Raw genomic sequence first — 19,389 nt, 5'->3', positions numbered from 1 at the left:
CAAACACCATACCAGAATTTATTTAAATCTTTTAGAATCAATAAGTCTACTTCTCAGCAGAGAAGAACTTATTTTTTTCGGAGAACGTTTGTCTTCCAGCAAACTTCTAGCCACCAAACGCGCCCTAAGAGAAAATTTAAAATACAAGTGGACTCTTTATCCCATCCCCATTATCAACCATAAAGATAGTAGAAATATCACCACTTAAACATCATTCCTTTATTTTGTTGGCTACATCAACATCCTTAAGTTCATAATCCTATAAACAGAACTACTTTGGTTACAAAAAGAGCCTATGGAGATTGGCCACTTCCATCACGAGGCTTCCCTTTGCCAGGGTCATGCTTTGGGTCAGGCTTTGGATCCTCATAATCATTTACAATGCTACCCTCCGAGAGAAGCTTTCTCATTCCCGTCTGCAACACCACATAAAGCACACATTTAACTCATTGGTTGAAAAAGAAGTAAATTCTATCAACTATGAACGGATTAAGAGAAAATTATTTTATCTCAATGAGATAAAAGCCTTGCATACTTGTTTTATGACACCCACTTGCCGATCCTTGGCTTCAGAGTTTTCTCCTAGAATTGGAGATAAAAATAAAAACTTTAGTACAATTCAATTAATCGGAGTGCAAAAAAGACGTAGAAAAATTAAGGTTCAATCGTTCCTGAAAAGAAAAGAAAAGAAAAAAAAAAGATAATCTTAAAAATATCAAGATTGAATTTAGATCATCCAATTTGAGGATGGATAGATCCAAGTGTGTAGAAACTCAAAAGTTTCTTTTTGAGAATACTCATCTTGTGATGATAAAGTGGACCCTAAAAATATTTCTAAATAGATCTTTTATGTAAGAGAGTCCGCTCCAGCAAAAGCACACCATACGCGCTCAAAATAAATGTACCTGGAAACACAGCCACAGCACTGAAAATGAGAAAGAAGCACAGAGAAAAACGAAACGAAGCCATAGTATGGTGTTTTAGAGTGCATGGGTTTTTATAGTCTAATAAACATGAAACACGCCGACCAATCTGCTTTTTGACTTAGAGAAGATTAGCATGGTCCCTGCCAAGGATGATACGCACAAATCGAAAAATGGTCCAAATTTTTCGAGTTCATAGAAACTCCTATAATTGATCATTTAGAACTTGAAATATATAGACATGACGATAAAAAAAAAAAAAAAATGATTTAAGGGTTTGACATAGTGAATCAAGATCATTATTTATTAATAATATTTTCAAATATTTATAGATGTCTCAATCTGCACCATTTGATTATGTAATTAGGAAGGGAAATAGACTTTCGAGCATCTATCTAGATATATAAACACATGAAAAACTTGAAAATAGATATTCCAGATAATATGTTGTAATATGTGCTATTTTTAACACTTTAAATCCCTTTTTTCTCCATATTCATACATCTCGATACCAAGATGATCAACTTGATGTTTTCCCAACATCAAAGCAATCTTTCTTGAAGGATTTCACATGTTCATCTTAATTTTACATTTTTAGTTGTCAACAAATCGGACAAGTATCACTGAAGAACTTAAATTTATCACTTAAAAAACATAAAAATGAAATACAATTTTTAAAATATCATTTATAGTTTAAAGGTTTTTATTGAAAAGGATTAAGCAATATACAGTCATCCCAAAATAGAACAATCCCACCGACTGTTACCTTCTTTATAGTTTCAAACCCACGTTGGAAGAAGGGGGCAAAAGTGAATCTTATCCCACCCACTCTCACCGTATTTGTTTCATTCACAGCATGAAAACTTCCCTCTACATTGACCATTTTGATCCAAAATTTGGACCCGGGCACTGTTTGAGTCTCGGTCCGAGTCTGGGTCCGGTAATAATTTTAGAGTCCCAATATATTAAGTATATTTAAATATAATTAAATGCATAGATATTATAATTTTTGGGTCAGGTCTAAGTTTGGTTCCAGCTCCAACACCATATTTTCGAGCCTGATACGGTGAATTCGGGTCTACTTTGGTCTGGTCCAGGTTGCATATCATTTTTCGGGTCACCAACCTAATCCGTTGCCACCCTATGATAGATGAATGGAAAAGTATATTTGAATTAAGGAAGTTTCATAGAACACGACAGTACTCAAAGTTAACATCTGGCTTAACTTTGGTCAAAAGGTTGTTTTGTGGTGTGGCCCTTTTCTAGTGTTAGTAGAAATTATGGGACATTTCTCTTTCTTTAGGGTCTCTGCCGAGAAATATGGTTTCACTATTGGAAAGTTTTGTGATAGACTTAAATTATATTTTCATAGTTACTTATGAAATTTAAAGCTTCAAAAATACTATAGAGACGGTCCAAAAATACGTTACAAGATGCAACTATTTCCAAAACTTAACATTTTTTTTTTTTTTTTGTTCTCATGTCCATACATCTTGATGTTAAGATGATCAATTTGATGATATTTGGGCATCAAAACAACGTCTTCTAGTGAAAGTTTTGAGGTATGTTCGATTGTTTAGAGCCTAGGCTCTCTCTCTCTCTCTCTCTCTATATATATATATATATATATAAAAGTTGTCTTATTGTATACTTTTCCAAATATATAATATGGTATATATATATAATATATCAATATTGTCATTCGTACCCTCCTTTCATGTCTACAATGAGGATGTACTATATAAGGGTGAGCTATGGTGCCATCTTATACTATACAAATAAGATATACCTCTAAATTTGGCCTGAAGATGTAGTTTGGGTGTCGGATTTAGATAACTTGTTATATGATGCATTATTTTTAGGACTTATATATATATATATATACATGCTTCTCAAGGTCGAGATCAAGTTTTATAGCTTTGGACACTATTTTCTACTCAATTTTTGAAGTGCACCTTATTCCATAGTTTAAGGTTGAACTTTATGTAAACTTTTTCTAATACAAGGGAAAAATTTTAGAATCTCAAAGAACCTCATAGATATAGATATGACTGGTTGCGATTATCCGACACAATCAAAGACTTAGACAATTGAAGGTGCAGCATATTTTCTAATGCGCCTTTGAATCCTTGAAATTTCCAACAAGATTCAGCAGTCCTACGACATGTTTAAAATTTTCAAACCAAAATCGGATTTGGGCTGTGACTATGGAACTCCAGCCCATTTGGTTTACATCGATTTAGACTGGACAATATACAACATCAAAAAAATTTAAAAATTTGAAAACAGGCTATGGCAATTTCAAGTTTTTCAGCCTCCATCTATTGTGTAGGGGTGGCAATGGGCTGGGTGTCCTGGTCCTTGAAAGCTAGGGCCTGGAGGGCTAGTCTGGTCTTGGTCCATGACCCGTCCGGCAAGTTCTGCCTGACCTGGCTCAAATTTTCTTTTTTTTTCTTTATCTTTTATTGTATTTGACCCAGCCAGGCTTGGCTCTGACAGACTTAGGGTCAAGCCTAGGCCAATGCTTCTTAGGCTTGGTACGGTCCAAGCTTGCTTTGACAGCTTGGGCTTGGGAAGGCCGTGCGACCAAGGCTACGCCAGAGCTGGCACGTTGTTGCCAGCCATGTGTGAGATTTCAACAAATTGTAGTTGGTTTTCACTCGGGGTGGAAATAGACTCGGATCGACCCATACCAGCTAGGTATACCCGACACGGGTCCGGGTATGGATCCAAGTTTTAGACCCGTTGGTAAGGTCTGGGTCCAATAAAAGATACCCGGATAGTCCCGAGTCTGGGTATGAGTCCTGCTATACCCAACCCGAATTTTTAGTTTACCCAAAGGTCAAAGCACCAACCCTAATATTGTTTCAACACTTTTGGTCTTCCCATGTCACCCCAAATGGCTAAACCCCATCGCCATCCTCCTTCTTTGCAATTCTTCCTCTCTCAATTTCATGGAGACATAGCTCTCTCTAGATCTGGAATGTCTTGCTCTCTCTAGATCTGGAATGTCTTTCTCTCTCTCTAATCATCCACCCGTCAAATATCAGTTATCTATTTTTCATCATTGTAGGACACAAAAAAAGAAGCTCATAGTGAGGTTGGCAATGAATGCGACTAGATCCGGGACCCGAGACCCGACCGGCGCAGGTATGGATCCAACTTTTGGACCCGATGGGTCGGGTCCAGGTCCAAAACCTTGACCCGAATACATTCGGTTCTAAGTCCGGGTCCAGCCGGACCCGACTCATACCTGACCTGTTGCCACCCCTAGTTTCCGCCCATCCTTATTTACAAAGAATGGTGGATGACTCGTATTGAAGTGATCTAATGCAACCATGTTATCGTATTATAATGAACCGGTGTGTTGGCACAACATTATCCATTAGATTAAATTATTAAATTAGATCCAATGGCTAGTATTAATACTCTAATATTCATTTAAAAAGGCCATTTCAAATTTTGAATTGAACTTTAAAACTATAAATCTCCTCAATTCTCGTGATCTTCCTCTTTGCCGCTTTAGTAGACGTATCTGCCTTCTCTCTACGATAATTGAGGGCTCTTTCTCTTTGTGACCACCAAAGCCGCTTTTACTCTCTCACCACCCTTTTTGGCTGAGACCACCTCTCTCTCTCTCATTTTCTTCTTTTTTTTTTTTTTTTTCTTTTTTTTTTCTTTTTTTTTTTTTTCACTTGTAGGGAGAAACAAGATGCATGCCAGTATTAATCCCAACCATTGGATTTAATTTAATCTAATAGATAATATTGTGCATGGTATATATTCCAGTCGAGAAGTGATCTAAAGGTTGTGTGCTTTTGCCCAAATAAGTTGCCTCGGCTAGGTCCCAAGTACCTTGGCCGAGTCAATTTTCTTAACATTAGAATCTACAATGTGTTGTGGCGAAAGCACACAATCTTTTTGAAATGAAAAAAAAAAAATACCCTTGAAAAAGATTGAAAGGAAGAGAGAGAGTGTGTGTTTTTAAATAAAATAATAAATTAAGAAACAGGAGATAAATTGTAAGGAAAAGAGACAGAGAGAGGGGGGGGGGAGAGAGACAGGGGTTTATATAAAAAAAAAACGGTGCAGTTGGCATACGGATACATCCGTAGTTGTAGAGGTAAGGTGCATCTTCAAATTTTATCATAGTATATAATTTTGATGTAAAATGTTCTTAGGATTATATCAAAATCTATTTTTATATCTAATTATAAAATTTAAAATTTAAAAAATGGTTAAAATCAACTAGATCAATAAACATATAAAAATCTTGAAAATGGACGGTGTAGATAATATGTAGTAAAATGTATTATTTTGAGACTTAAAATCTTGTTATTTTTCATGGTCATACATCTTGATGTCGAGATGATCAATCAAAAGGTTTTTCAACAAATAAACTACATTTTTCAATAGATTTTTGAGGTGCATGTGTAGTTCTACATTATAAGGTTTCATCCTTATATAAACTTTTTCCTAAAACATATCGTATTTTATTTTTGAAATTTAAAAACTATCCCATATATTTCAAATTTCACATCACAAGTCCCACTTTATGAAAGCATAAAGATCAATTGGCGGTCCCAAGTTGCCTATTTTCGGAGCAAAGAACAACAACGCCGGACCGCTTTGAAATGACTGGTGGATCGCAGTAGCCACTGCCAGAGCGAGATCAAACAATGCCGGAGCGCATGTAGATATCGCCAGAGCGACATACTAAACCGCCGGATCGAAGTGGCTTACTGCCGGAGCGTTCTTGCTCCAAAAGCTTGTGTGACGGAGTGTGTTTCTATAGTGCCGGAGCGTGTGGGAAAAGCTTCGGGTGCGTAGAGAAGGGATATGAAGACAAAAGGGTATTTTGGACCTTTTTTTACTTTTTTTTTTTTGGGTTAGGGGGGGTTTTGCCAAGATAATTTGTTGAAGGGAAAAAGATGAGAGAGAAAAGTAAGAAAGGAGAAAGTTGGGTAAATAGTACATTCCGGGGGGTTTTTGTAATTTGCCCTATTATTATTTACAGCCCATAAAATGTTTTTTTCCCTTTAATTTCGGTTCCCTTAGAGACATCCCATGCAATTGACACAGTGCCACTATAAACTGCCTTTTTAAAATGTGAGGCTCTTAGTATGTTGCTAGGGCCTAATGAATGGAAAATTAAGTCATCCCTAACTTCAGCTAAAACTACAAAGAGTATCTTTCATGTAGTAGTCCTAAATATCGACTTTTTTGGAAAGGCATTATGAGAAAAAGTGCCTTGCACAACGGCAAAGTGGTTAATTTTGTGGACATATAAATAGAAATCAAATGAGAGAGCAAAAATTTGTTTTCGGTATATGGACTTGAGTGGTGAAAATGTTGATGTTTTCATAGTGTAAGGGTACCTAAAGTTGCATGGCTAGGGGTATAAGAATCCCTTTCCTAGAAAGTACATAAATGCATGGGAACTTAGGAAAAGGAACTATCTCGAGGAGATGAACCATGCGTAATTTTTTTATTTTTTGAAAATTTTCGTATGGACATGAAAAAATATATATAAAAAATTCAAAATGGATATAATTTAGCAAAAACTTACGGGGAGGATTTGTCCCCTAAGATTTTATTTTTTTCCATATTGCCCTTCAAATTCGAGAATGGCCTCTTCGGACCGCTTTTTAGTTTTTAGTTTTACATTTGCTTCGATAGTAGGGTTGTACACTAAGGCTTAGGGCAGTGCAAAGAGCGTTATGAGGTCCCCATCCTCAAACCGCTCATATTTTGTTATTAGAACTCAGATTAAGCGGTCCAAGGATGGGGCCTCGTACTGCATTTGGACAACCCTGGTAACTCCATAGCACGGCCCGATGTCTCCATCTTCGGACCACATATACTCCTTTATAATAGTAAAAAATAGTCAATCAGAGGATGGGAATTCGAACTTCATTTGGACTCAGTCTTGCTATTACAGAGCAGCCCGAGGTCCCCATCCTCGGATCTATTGGGCACTGCCCTAAACCTTAGGGCACGACCCTAGTATCAAAAAAAAAAAAAGATTAGAAAAAATTCTCAAAACAAAAGACAATATGGGAAAAAATAAAAAATCAGGGGACTGACTCCTTGTGTAAATTTTGGCTAAATTAAACTCGTTTTATATTTTAATTGCTTTTTTTTATCCCTATATAAATTTCTCTTTTTTTCTCTTTTTTTCAATTTTTTTTTTTTTTAATATTTTAAACCAATGTAACGGATAAACATGACAATCAATGGATGTATCTTTTTCCTCCACGCTGAGAATCCATATGTGATTTTGCCAAGACAATCAATGCATGTATCTTTTTTCTGTTTTCTCCACGCTGAGAATCCAACTAACTTTTAAAAAGATTTTGCCAAGATTCCCGGAGCTAACTGAAAACCTGTGCCCAAGAAGAAATTGACTGAAAAGCAGGTTTGAGGATGCGGAAATGTTAAAAAGGCAACAAATTTTCCCGGTGGTTCTTCAGAGAACCCTTTATACCCTTCAGATTATGGGTAAAAACCTTCACTACAGAAATTAAGAAGTATATTATCACTGATGTATTGAAACTTGCTCTCTTATGGGCGAGGCGAGATTCACCCAAGTGTATTGTATACCGTTGAGGCGAGATTCACCCAAGTGTATTGTATACCGTTGATTGTATATGTTATATATATTAATAAAGTAATGATTTTATGACACCTTCCTATACTTATGTGTTTAAGACTCTAAAGGATCACTATTAAATTTGGTACAGATCTTTAAAAAAATCAATTCTACACCTATATGAGAACTTTTTTAGATGTCTTTGTTAAATTTAATGGTGATCATTTGAAGTTCTACAAACATAGGTGTGGAATGGGCTCATAAGATCATTACTCTTTAAATATATTTAATATATTGGGACCCCAAAATTATTACCGTACTTAGACTCGCACTGGGACTCAATCAATGTTCGGGTCCAAAATTTGGATCAAAATGGTCAATATAGAGGGTTGTTTTTGTGGTGTGAATGAAACACAGACGGTGAGAGTGTTCGGATAAGATTCACTTTTGTCCCCTCCTTCCAACATGGGTTTGACACTATAAAGAACGTGAAAGTCTGTGGGATTGTTCTATTTTGGGATGACTGTATATGGCATAATCCTCTTCAATAAAAATTTTAAAATTATAAATGATATTTTAATAAGAGTAATGATCCTATGAGAGCCTTTCATACTCAAGTGTGTAAAACCTCAAAGAATTATCATTAAATTTGGTACAGATCTCTAAAAAAATTAAGTCACATACCCATGTAATAGCTTTTTCAGATATCTGTATCAAATTTAATGGTGATCATTTAGGGTCCTACACACATAGGTGTAAGAGAGTCTCACAAGATCATTACTCATATTTAAAATATATACTTAGTGCCAAACTCGTATTTATACAATATGAGGGTTGGCCACATGCTTACCACGTCCAAAAACATTTGAAGGGCCTTTTAAGCAGTACACTTGCGAACTTTTTTTAAGATCTATTATTTTAAGAGAAATGTTTCTATGTGATCCCACCAACGTATAAGTTACATGGACCCAACTTCTCATCCTATTCGATCTGGATCGAATGGCTATGGTTGTTCATACCTCAATGTGAAGCAAAACACTATTTTATTTTTTATTTTTGTTTTATAAAATACTTTTGGATGAAATTTTGGGAGTCCCATCATAAAATTAGAGTGAACTTGGGCAAAATAAAACAAATAAATATTTTTTTGTGAAAATAAATAACCAAAATGCCATTAAAATTTTCAGGAGTATTTTGATAATTGTTGCTGACCAAAAATATTTTATTATTATTTTTATCATGTGTGCCCCTATCAAATCTATACATACTCCAAATTTTGGTTTATAATGATTTATATAATAAAAAATAAAAATAAAAAACTCTGAGCCGTCCGATTAAGATCTGACGGTTAAAAGCTAATTTATAACATTGTGATTTAAGCCATCTACTTAGATTTGAGGATTAAGACTAGGGGTCACATATATTATATATGTGAGTGGGATCGCGTAAAAAACCTTCCCTTATTTTATATCAAGGAGACTTGGGTTATACGCTGGAGTAATTATTGCGAGGGTTCAAATACGCAAGACCTAGGGCAAAGTGGCATCCCGGGAGCAGGGGACCGAACAAGCATATCAGCGTTTGGTATTAGAAATGGGGAAGGTATATAATATATACTAATTTTTTGTATTTTTTTATGTTTTTTATTCAGAGTAGATTTTGGGATTAATTGGGACTCACTCGAGTAACTCGTCTCTGCCAAGGTCCGATTATCTTAGCCGAGTTTTTTTTTGGTCACACTAGTTATGACTTACCAAAAAAGAAAAAAAATAGAATTGTTGATGATTGAGAGAGAGTGAGTTTAAACTAACGATATGAAATCATAAGATTAGAGGGAAAAATATTAACTAGAGGAAATAAGATATGTGAAGAGTCTCAGGTTTTTTTGAAAAGACTTGGTGCCTAATCATTAATATGAATATACAAAATGGTTTTATATAGAGAAATACATATGACAAAAATAAAAATAAATCAAACACCTATACTATATCCAGACAAATACAAGATCTTGTACCTATCATTTTCATATATATTGATTACAATTTAAACCTTCCATATTAACTTGATAGACAATATATACTTTCTATTCACAAAAATGGTTATCAATTAGCAAATTGGAAGAAATTAGTAAGTGTTGTTTGTGTGTGCGTGTGTATAAGGCGCTCTTTCTCTCTCTCTCAATTAACTACAGTATAGAAAATGTAGAACCTAAAAATCTATTTCTTAGAAAACAAGAACAATTTTACATACTAAGGACTGCTCCTCTATGTTCATAAAGCTAAGTACTAAGCATCTAAAACTCCCGAATCTCTACCATCATTACTATCAAATTCATAAAATCTTTTTTTAAAATAAGTACCCATCAAAAAATCCGAAGTACCAATTTAGCGTGGTTCTTCTGGTCAAGATTCTTCCTAATTTTTCTCACCTAATTAATGCTACACTTTTAAATTCAAGCATTTAACTACCAATATAAACATCCCCTGCTCTCTTGAAACTCCACTTCAAACCATGGCTTCCTCTGTCAATTTCATCTTGATAATAAGTTTGATTACTCTCAGCCAAGGTGAGTTCCTTTCCTTTTCATTCCATAATACATTTCCTTTACTATAATCGATCTTGATACTAAGTCTGATTACTCTCAGCCAAGGTGAGTTCCTTTCCTTTTCATTCCATAATACATTTGCTTTACTATAAAGGATCGAAAAAATATACAATATGACGATATAGCTTTGTTACAATGAGGTCATCATCATGTTTGGGTTTTGGGATGTGAAATCGGGTAGCTAGGCAAAGTCTGAAAGAAATTTTTTGAATCTTGTGACACACTTCAAGTCATCAAATTTTACATTTGATAGCTTCAAGTGATTTGTGAGTTTTTTGTACTAAATTTGAGTGGACTTATAGTCTTAGATCCCTAAAAGTAGCAAAAATATAACAACCAAAGAAGAAGTTAATAGCGCAGAAAATTAATATATTTTATATAGAGCATGTACTATGCTCTCTCGGAGCATAGTTTACTTTTACTCCCTAGGTTACTTGGGAGGATTTTTCAATCGGAAATTTTGGCAACCACCTTAAAACTATTGTATGATTATCCTAAAAAAATAAAAAAACTATTGTATGATTTATCCTAAAAAAAAAAAAATGAAAGTTTTGAAATACTTAGATCTTGCCCTCTAGAAATTGAATAGGTTCTATTCAATCTTGAGACAGGGTTCAATTAGGAATTTTTTTTATTGAGGTTAATCTATGTGTTAAAAAAGTCATATCCCTAATGTTTAGGTCCTAAAATTATGCTGAAGTGGGGTTTTATCCAAGGGAGTAAATAGACAGTATACTCCTGAGGGAGCAGAATATCTTTTGGGTTTTATATATTATGCTTGTGAATTTTTTTATTTTTGGGGTATTAATGGAGTAAAGACCTACATTTTGATGAACTTGCAGGGATTAAGATGGGGTTAGTTTGTAACGCAATCGATGAAAACATTGCGAAAATGGAGAGTGTTGATCAAAGCAGAGTACGAAGTGGCCCAGAATCCCTTGCGCTCAGGGAATGCAGCATCGTTCATTTCCTTCACCAACCGCCGATCTACTGCTGCTCTGGTCATGGTTTATGCTACAAAACCATGGATGCTTGCGTTCGCAACTGCTAGTAGTTGCTCTCTCTCTCTCTCTCTCTCTCTCTCCTCTGCATTGAAGTCTTTGAATGCATCCATATCAATCAATGAATAAGCTAAAATAGCACGATTTGATTTTCAAGCCAAATTTTAATATGAGCCAATTTGGACCTTCTCTCTCTTAAAATGGAGGTTATTTGAATGTGTTCATGGTTAACCTAGGGACATGGTTTGACAAAAAGGGATAATTTTTGTGAGTCAGCGCACGTCTGTCTTTATCCCAACTATCAATCTTTAAAATAAAAAAAAATAATAATAATAATAAAATAATAAAAATTTGAATTTTTACATTATAAAATGGTCAAAATAAATCTACTCCAATAAAAAAATATTTCAGCCATTCATATTGTGGGCGTCGAGACTAGGTCTCGAGAAACTCACTTATAATTTTTTTCATTTTGGAATTGTTCATTTCATGATGAATATGGTTGTTAGCAAAGTTTAGGGTGAAAAGATACCCTTAGCCTAATAGACGGTCTACATCCAATGTGTGAAAGAGTACTTTTTAGGTTGTATTTTTCTCTTACCTTTTTTTTTTTTTTATTAAGGGTGAGATTTGTGTTACCGTACAAGTAAGGTGCACTAGTAAAATTTACTTGGGGGTGGAAAACTTTATGATTGTTTCAAAATTTTTTTTTTATTCTCATTTATAAAATTTAAAAATTATAAAATGATATAGATTGGAGCATATGTACTTCTTTAGTGAACCTTGACTCTAAATAAACCTTTCCGTGTTTTTAATATTGTCTTTTTATATATATATTCATGACCACCTGGGCCTAGAGCATGAATCCTTACAAATTTGAATAAAAAATCCATCTTAAAGATAGAATTTTTATGAGTTGGCTGACTCATGGAAACCCCATGAATAAAACGTTTCTAATCCTATAAAATAAAGGAAAAATGGTTATAGAGTTTTTTGGTGTGATTAATATTCAAAACAGGAAAAAGAGTTTTCTTTGTCGTTAATGTTTAATGATTCAAGTTATAGTTGTCAAGATTGGACAGACTGCCCGGTCCACCTAAACCACCCATTAGTGCCTTGGTACCTATTAGTGCTTTGGTTTAATGTGATTCTTGCTTTATCTACAGAGAACACTGATTGAAACTATGATCATTATTGATATTAAACTCCTTCGCATGGAGAGAGAAAATTAAAATAGCAAGGAAGAACAGAGGAAGAATAGCAAAATAAAAATGAGAGACAAATCAAAAGGATATAACCAATATAAAATTAAACACCATTATATATTTATGGACTCTCAGCAAACAAAGAAGAGTGAGAAAGGGGGGGGGCATGATTCTTAGGGACAATATTTAAGGCAGAATGATCGGTCATCGGAGCAGATGCCTGTGGAGGTGCAACAGTAAGTTATTTTATGGTTCCACCATGCTTCCAAGCACTGTGGGAGAGAGAGAGAGAGAGAGATGTATTAGGAAATTTAGATACATGGTTAAGGGTTGAATTTTCGGTAAATTTTGGCTTGCAAATATAATACCCTCAATAGCTTTGAATGTGACCCCACTCACATATAATGTATACGTGACTCCTGCATTAGATCAGAGTAGATGACCAGGGTGACTTGCGTTGATGAGTCACAATCTCATAAGTTGGCTATTGAGCATTAGATCTTGATCTGATAGTTTAGAGTATTTCGTTTTTTTATGATTTAGAGTATTTCATTTTTTAATGTTTATTTATAAAAATCATTTTGTGCATACATCTGATAAGGGGGCACAGGATAAAAATGATATAAAAGTTATTTTTGTGCTGAAAAATTTTGCTCAAAAATATTTTGAAGAAAAAATTAAAAATCAAAAGTATTTTTGCGTGAGATGAGATCTCTTAATCGTCCATTCAGATCAAACAATTGAGACTAGGTGGGGGTAACGTAAAAAGCTTTCCGAGTGTTTTTTACCTTCCAAAATTCTTAATGCATATCAAATAAGCTTTTATTTTCACCACCTCAAAATCCATAGATTCAGCTAGATAAGGCTTTAGTACATTTAGATTATATGCTCCCGAAAGGATTATATGCTTAAGGAAAAAGTTCGGGACATGATCTTAAGGTTTAGAAAATATATAATTCTTAACATGGAGATCATAAATATGAAAATAATAAAAATAATTTGAAAACTATAAATAATAATGATATTAAGAAAACATTTGGACCATTATTTACATATGTTTTTAGATGGACCACCTATTTACATCCATCTTAAAGGTGGATGCTTTATCTTCTGGACCGCGTATTGTAGAAATACGGTCTAGCCTGGATGAAATAGTTTTCCAAAGCTTTATATGCTTCTAAATTATTATTTTTCTTGTAAAAAATGATTGTATGCTTCGCCAAAGCGCATGGTAGATTCATTGCCTCAGTAAAACCCGAGCATTTCAAGGACCTTTAATTTTGGGGTTGTAATAATATCTAGGGACCAAACTCCAAAAAACAATAAAAATAATAATAATAATGCCCTATGTATATGCCTCAAATAATTCTCCCCAATATATTGATTAGAGACTACCCAAGTTTTAAAGAATATAATGTTTTTTGGGAACTTAAACTCCAATCTTCTTCTTTTTATAAATCAATTGTCTATGAAGAGACCATTTATATTTTATACATGGAGGTCATAATTATTCCAACTCATTAGATGTCAAACTCGATGGCTTGGGGTGAGTCAAAAAGTCCAAATGATTTCTTTTTTTGGAACTTTATGTCTACTCCACAACACTTTTACAATCACCCATTTGAAATTTAAGGGACAAGAATGATTGTTACCTCAATGTATAAAAGATAAACAGTCTCTTGTAGACAATCACTTGTGTGAATACCAATTTAATGAACCTAAAGTTGATTCTTAATCTTAAGATTGGATTTTGCCAAGGGAGTAAATTTACAATGTGCTCACGAGCATGATACTCTGTATCTCTCCCGTTTTAGTACATTCCTTTCAAAAACAGCAACCAGGAACTTTACCAGAACACAAGAAGCAAAAGATCAAGTAGAGAATTACCTGTGCAAAGAGCAACAACACTGATGATCAGAAAGAGGGAGAGGTGAGGGAGATAGGATGCCATAAGATTATTCTTTTGTTATATCTCCTTCTCAATGCGCCATAGATTTATGGATTTTGTGATAAGCTGGAACGATATCTTCACAGTGGCATCATTTGGGAGAGAGTCTAACATTGAACCTTTACCAAAAGAAAGAGAAGATTCAATGAATTTTAATTATTTTTGGAATGTCTTAATGAGGCCCTAATGAAAACATAATGAATTTCTTAACGGTTTTCCATAACTATATGCCAACGCTCATCTAATATTCAAGACCCGCTCCCTGACATCACACAAAAAGAGACTAAAAAGTTTTTTGTTTCTTGGTAGGACAATAATCAACGGTAGGGATTTGGTGTGAGCGATATACATCCTAAAATCGCCCCCCTGCAAATGACCATGATATATATGGATTTTAATAAAGGATTTTAAATCTAAAATTTCTAAAATGGGTTTTTAAAACTTAAGGGCCAGTTTGGATGTCAAATAAAAAAACCTTCCCATTAAAAAAATTGTAATTTTTTTCAACCTTATTAATAAATATTATCATCTTTTTTTATTAATTTGTTGGACTGTTTGGATGGTGTGCACATATTAAAATGAGTTTCACAGAGGGACAGGGTGCTTAAGCAAGGGTGGGCGGGAGGCATATTTGCACTCCTCTCACAATAACATATGCTCTCTCCTCGTACAAGTCCTACCAGCTCCATTTGAGAGAGAGAGAAAATGCTTGCCTCACTCGAAGCTAGTGCTGTACTTATGCAGGCAGCCAAGCATGGTGGTGGAGTAGAAATGAGTTGCAACTGACCTCTAGAGAGAGAAAATTGCACCATGGCCAAAGCCCAAACCTTAGTTTCTGCAACACTTCTTCGTTATCCAATTTCTTCCATTTCAGACCATACAACTCTTCTTTCTCAGCCATTTTATTTCATTTCTGAAACTCTTCTTCCTCATCCATGTTCTTCCATTTATGCAACTGAGGTCAGGCTTAGAATCAAAAGAAAAGGTACACCGGTTCAGAGATGGGATTTGGGGTTTTTTAACAGAGATTGATGGTTTTTTACAGAGATAGGATTTAGGGTTATTTACAACCAAGATGGATGGTTTTTTACTGAGATGGGACTTGGGATTTTCGGTTCTTTCAATGTTGAAAATTGGAGCAAACGATGGATGTTTTTTACAGAGATGGGATTTGGGGTTTTTGGTTCTTTCGGTGTTGAAGCTTGGGAGCAAAAGATAGACGGTTTTTACAGAGATGGGATTTGGGGTGATTGGTTTTTGGTGACTCAAGTTTAGAGAGAGAAAGTAGAGAGAAGGGTTTTGGGCGTTTCTGTTGTTCATGAGTTCGTGAGGCGTTTATGTTGTTCATGAGTTTGTGAGAGATGGCCCATCTGAAAAAATTCAAGTTTTTATGAGAGGAGTGCAAGTATGCCTCCCGTTCTTGCTGCTTCCTTCACGCTTGGTCTTCTTAACTTGATTTCTTCAACGAGCTGAGGGATGGGGTTAGGGCTTTTGCTTGCTCCCAATGTGCAGAGAGGTGAAGAGAGGGAAAGTGCCGAGAGGGCATGAGGGAAAGTAGAGAGAGGGAGAGGAGAAGTATGGGAGAGAGTGAAGAGTAGGGTTAGGGCTTCAATGTGCAGAGAGGTGAGGAGACAGAAGACGGGGTGAGAGATGGAGATCAGGGTTTCAATGTCCGAGCAATGACTCTCTCTCTCTCTCAAGTTTCTTCTCTCGCTCAATACAAAACCTAGAGAGAGAGGGCTTTGTCATTGAGAGAGATAGAAGATTTTGTCACTGAGAGCAGAGACGTGACAAAGGAGAGAGAGCAGAGAGGCGAGATAGAGCAGAGAGACGATAGGGAGGTAAAGAAGAGAGGGTTGAGAGAGAGTGAGGTGAGAGAGAGCCTAAAAGGCACGGAAGGAGACGAAAGAAAATGCAATAAAAAAAAATTCAAGTTTGACTCGAATTTTTTTGGATGGTAATTTTTGCCTTGACACGAAATTTTGTTTTCTTCCAATATAAAATTTTGGCAAAATCGTGTAGTTGTCCAAACGGTCAAATTCCATTTCACAAGGTTTTTGGATTGCAATTCAAAAATATACTAATTTTGGGTACATCCAAACTGGCCCTAAACTAGTATGGATAAAAGGCACAACCCGTTTTTTATTATTATTATCATAAGTAAGGAAAACGCTTATATAAGGTGTCAACCTTATACTGTACGAGTACAGTGCATCTAAAAAACTACTAGAAAAAGTTGTTCTTAGGCAGGAAAACTCTCAACTCGATCTCGAGATTTATAGACATTAAAAAAAAGGGATTTCTAGTCCTAAAAATAGTTCATTTTTCTAACATATTAGCTGGACTCTCTATTTTCAAAATTTTCAAGTGTTTATAGATTTGCTTAATCGTCACTATTTCTAAAAATTTAAATTTCATAATTAGGGGCAACAATAGATTTCCATATCATCGCATGACTTTGCAGGGCCGAACTTGTATATTCAACATAGTTTTGAGATGTACCTTACTTCAATGGTATAAGGTTGACACCTTATACAAACCTCACCCCTTAAGTAAACCCTGAGGCACCCCTCAAATTTAAAAGGAAATAACATTTAACACCCTCTATACCTTTTTCATGGTTGGAAGTACAACATTTATCACTTTCTTTTTTCTAATCCCATCATCCAAACCCTAGAAAAGTTCCCCGTTTCTCACTTCATCCCATAAACTCCTTTTTTCCCCCTCTTCCTAGGGGTGGCAATAGACCGGAATCCAACAACTCGGGTCCAGGTCCGAGCCTTGAACCCAAACACTATTCAAGTCTACGTCCATGTGGACCCGACTCAAATAGTATTAATATTTAAATTATATCTAGTATATAATATTTAATTAATATTTAAATAAATATAACTATATATTTTTAGTTATAATATTTAAATAAAAAAAAATTTTATGTATAGCCGAGGCTCTAAACGATGAAGGGCTTTCTTTTATAACATTAATTATATAGCTTGTGTTACAGTTCTTTTAATTTGTTAATGCAATTGTAATGTCTAGTGCTATTCTTGTTTCCTTACACATTCTTAATAACATCATCTTATGTTTTGTGCTGTGACAGCCGAATAAGCATTGCTGCTGTTGTATTTAATGAAAAAGTAGACATATTTCTTAATTATTACACTCAATGATACTCGGTAAGGGAATAAAGTTATTATTCAATTGACTTTGATGTATCTTTCCATTATTATTTCAGACTTTATTTGTATTATTGATACTCGGTAAGGGAATAAAGTTATTATTCAATTGACTTTGATGTATCTTTCCATTATTATTTCAGACTTTATTTGTATTATCTTTTGTGGAGCTAGATTATATTAGTAAAGCTTCTCTAAACCAATAAAAAGATGGAAGTGAGGCATTGATTTATTTCTCAATCAGAGGTTAAAAACACCACTATTTATTATTATCTCGCTCAATATGGAAACGATAGAGATAGAGGAACATGCCTCCTAAGGGCAATTATCAATACACATTTCCTTGTCACGGAAACAGTGGCCAATGGTGGTACAGCAGTACACTATTTGATGCCCCACACATGCATAGATACAGTTTATGATCTGTGTGGGGTGCTCTGCTGGCTTGTCACACGGTCCGAATACGATCTCATTTGGTGAAATCTCTAGTGAATCATCCAACGGTCCTGATTTGATTGCATTGTACATGACCATTTTTCCCTCTGGAGTGCCATCTTCAAGTCGTAATGTAAACACTGCAGACAAATGGAGGAAAAGAGAGTCACTGTCAAAGTTCAATGTAATTAAGGGACAACGTAGGAAAAGGATATAAAACTCGGACTCGGCCGAGTTACATAATCATAGAATTTAAATTTGTAACTATGTACATGGAAACTAGTCAAGTTTGACCAATTCTTACTTTTTTTTTATATTCATTGCACAAAAATCGACTCGGCCAAAGTATTTAGCCCTTAGCCAAGTCGAGTAACTCAGCCAAGTTAAGAACACCCCCAAAAAAAAAGACAGCAAAGTAATAAAAAATCTCTAAAAAATCCTTAGAAACAAAAAACAGTTGAAAGGATTAATATAATCATTATGAGACTAAACAAGATGAGAAAAAACTATAATAGATAGATTATTGAAGAAGTGGATTTATATCTTGAATATTTCAAAAAAAATTAATAAAAATGGAAAAAAATATGAAAGTCCTTCAATAATGCTAAGGCCTGAAAGGTTGTACACCTAACCCATAAGGCGAGACCGAGTTACTTGGACTCTGCTGGATCCCGACACACTGTAAATTTCTGAGGGACTTTTTTCTTCGGCAAACTTAACAAGGTGCTTGACAGACTCGGCCAAATCCGGAAAACCAACTCGGACTCAGGACCCTTCCGAGTCCGGATCTAATTTCATATCATCTTTCAGTGAGTTAACCCTTACTGCTTTTTTAGGTATCCATTTGCGCATAGAGAAAGCAAACCATGATGCTGTAACTTACCTGGGCAGAGCACATAATCACTGAGAATGAGACTGAGAATGATGGGGAGATGAAAGGGAGTGAGAGCCATGGTAGATTATGAGACTATTTTTTTGGTTTTGCTATTTTTCCTGATAGAAATTGCATTATGAGGAAGCGTTTTTATATTAGCAAATGGAATCAGTTCCCTTGGGCTTTTATAAAACGTGTTGATTTTTCATAGGGCAGCCATTATGAGCTTTCAACACGTCAAAAATTACGTTACTTTTAGACAGCAAAAAATCGCACGCTTACCAACCGTTCCCGCGCAAGAAAATGCAAACATTTGGAGACAGAGAAAAAAAGAAAAGAAAAAACCTAACGGTCGATAAGGAATTATTGGAAGCAATTTTAAAAAAAACTATTAGCAGGACAGATCGTCTCATCTAATATTGGTTCAGATCAGTTGGATCGGAGATCTGGATAGTTTTTGAATCGTCAGGATTGCTGATCCCAATAATAATAATAATAATAATAATAATAATAATAATAATAATAATAATAATAATAATAATAATAATGATGATGCAGAAAAAAAAAATATTATTATTAGGATTTTTGAGTTTATCTTTAACTTAAGAATAGAAGGTGCGTTGGGATAAT

The 19,389-nt window shown here is 34.8% G+C and overlaps 1 protein-coding gene, 1 long non-coding RNA gene and 1 pseudogene across 3 annotated transcripts; 1 reads left to right on the top strand and 2 right to left on the bottom strand.

The window, feature by feature from the left end:
- Positions 1-195: 195 nt before the first annotated feature.
- Positions 196-16,181, bottom strand: LOC148779305 (uncharacterized). 2 transcript variants are annotated; one of them, XR_016048390.1, is made up of 4 exons: positions 15,062-16,181; positions 14,214-14,393; positions 536-582; positions 196-416 (listed from the first exon to the last, which is right to left on the bottom strand). XR_016048390.1 is itself a non-coding variant. In XM_088856780.1 (3 exons), the coding sequence occupies exons 1-3, from the start codon at positions 14,275-14,277 to the stop codon at positions 294-296; spliced, it is 234 nt and encodes a 77-aa protein (XP_088712906.1). In that variant the 5' UTR covers positions 14,278-14,431; the 3' UTR covers positions 196-293. The 2 variants fall into 2 exon arrangements, 1 of the variants encoding a protein (XP_088712906.1); XM_088856780.1 differs by lacking the exon at positions 15,062-16,181 and having other exon boundaries at positions 14,214-14,431.
- On the top strand, positions 1,041-1,111 carry LOC148779306 (U6 spliceosomal RNA; annotated as a pseudogene).
- A 1,476-nt stretch (positions 16,182-17,657) lies between the features above and the next one.
- LOC110008257 (hypothetical protein) lies at positions 17,658-19,014 on the bottom strand. The gene is made up of 2 exons (XR_016048389.1): positions 18,769-19,014; positions 17,658-18,025 (listed from the first exon to the last, which is right to left on the bottom strand). It is a non-coding gene; the product is annotated as a hypothetical protein (long non-coding RNA).
- Between the last annotated feature and the right edge of the window lie 375 nt (positions 19,015-19,389).

Source organism: Amborella trichopoda, chromosome 13 (genome assembly GCF_054954075.1).
Source record: "Amborella trichopoda isolate Santa Cruz 75 chromosome 13, AtrichopodaSantaCruz75HAP2 v2.0, whole genome shotgun sequence".
NCBI classification, from domain to species: Eukaryota; Viridiplantae; Streptophyta; class Magnoliopsida; order Amborellales; family Amborellaceae; genus Amborella; species Amborella trichopoda.
This window is presented reverse-complemented; position numbering and strand designations above follow the sequence as displayed.

Excerpts from the sequence above, each read along its gene's own strand:
- LOC148779305 (XM_088856780.1), bottom strand. The coding sequence starts at position 14,277 with ATGGCATCCTATCTCCCTCACCTCTCCCTCTTTCTGATCATCAGTGTT. Across the intron at positions 583-14,213 it reads TGTTGTTGCTCTTTGCACAG|GAGAAAACTCTGAAGCCAAG; the intron begins GTAATTCTCTAC and ends CTCCAATTCTAG. Across the intron at positions 417-535 it reads AAGTGGGTGTCATAAAACAA|ACGGGAATGAGAAAGCTTCT; the intron begins GTATGCAAGGCT and ends GTGGTGTTGCAG.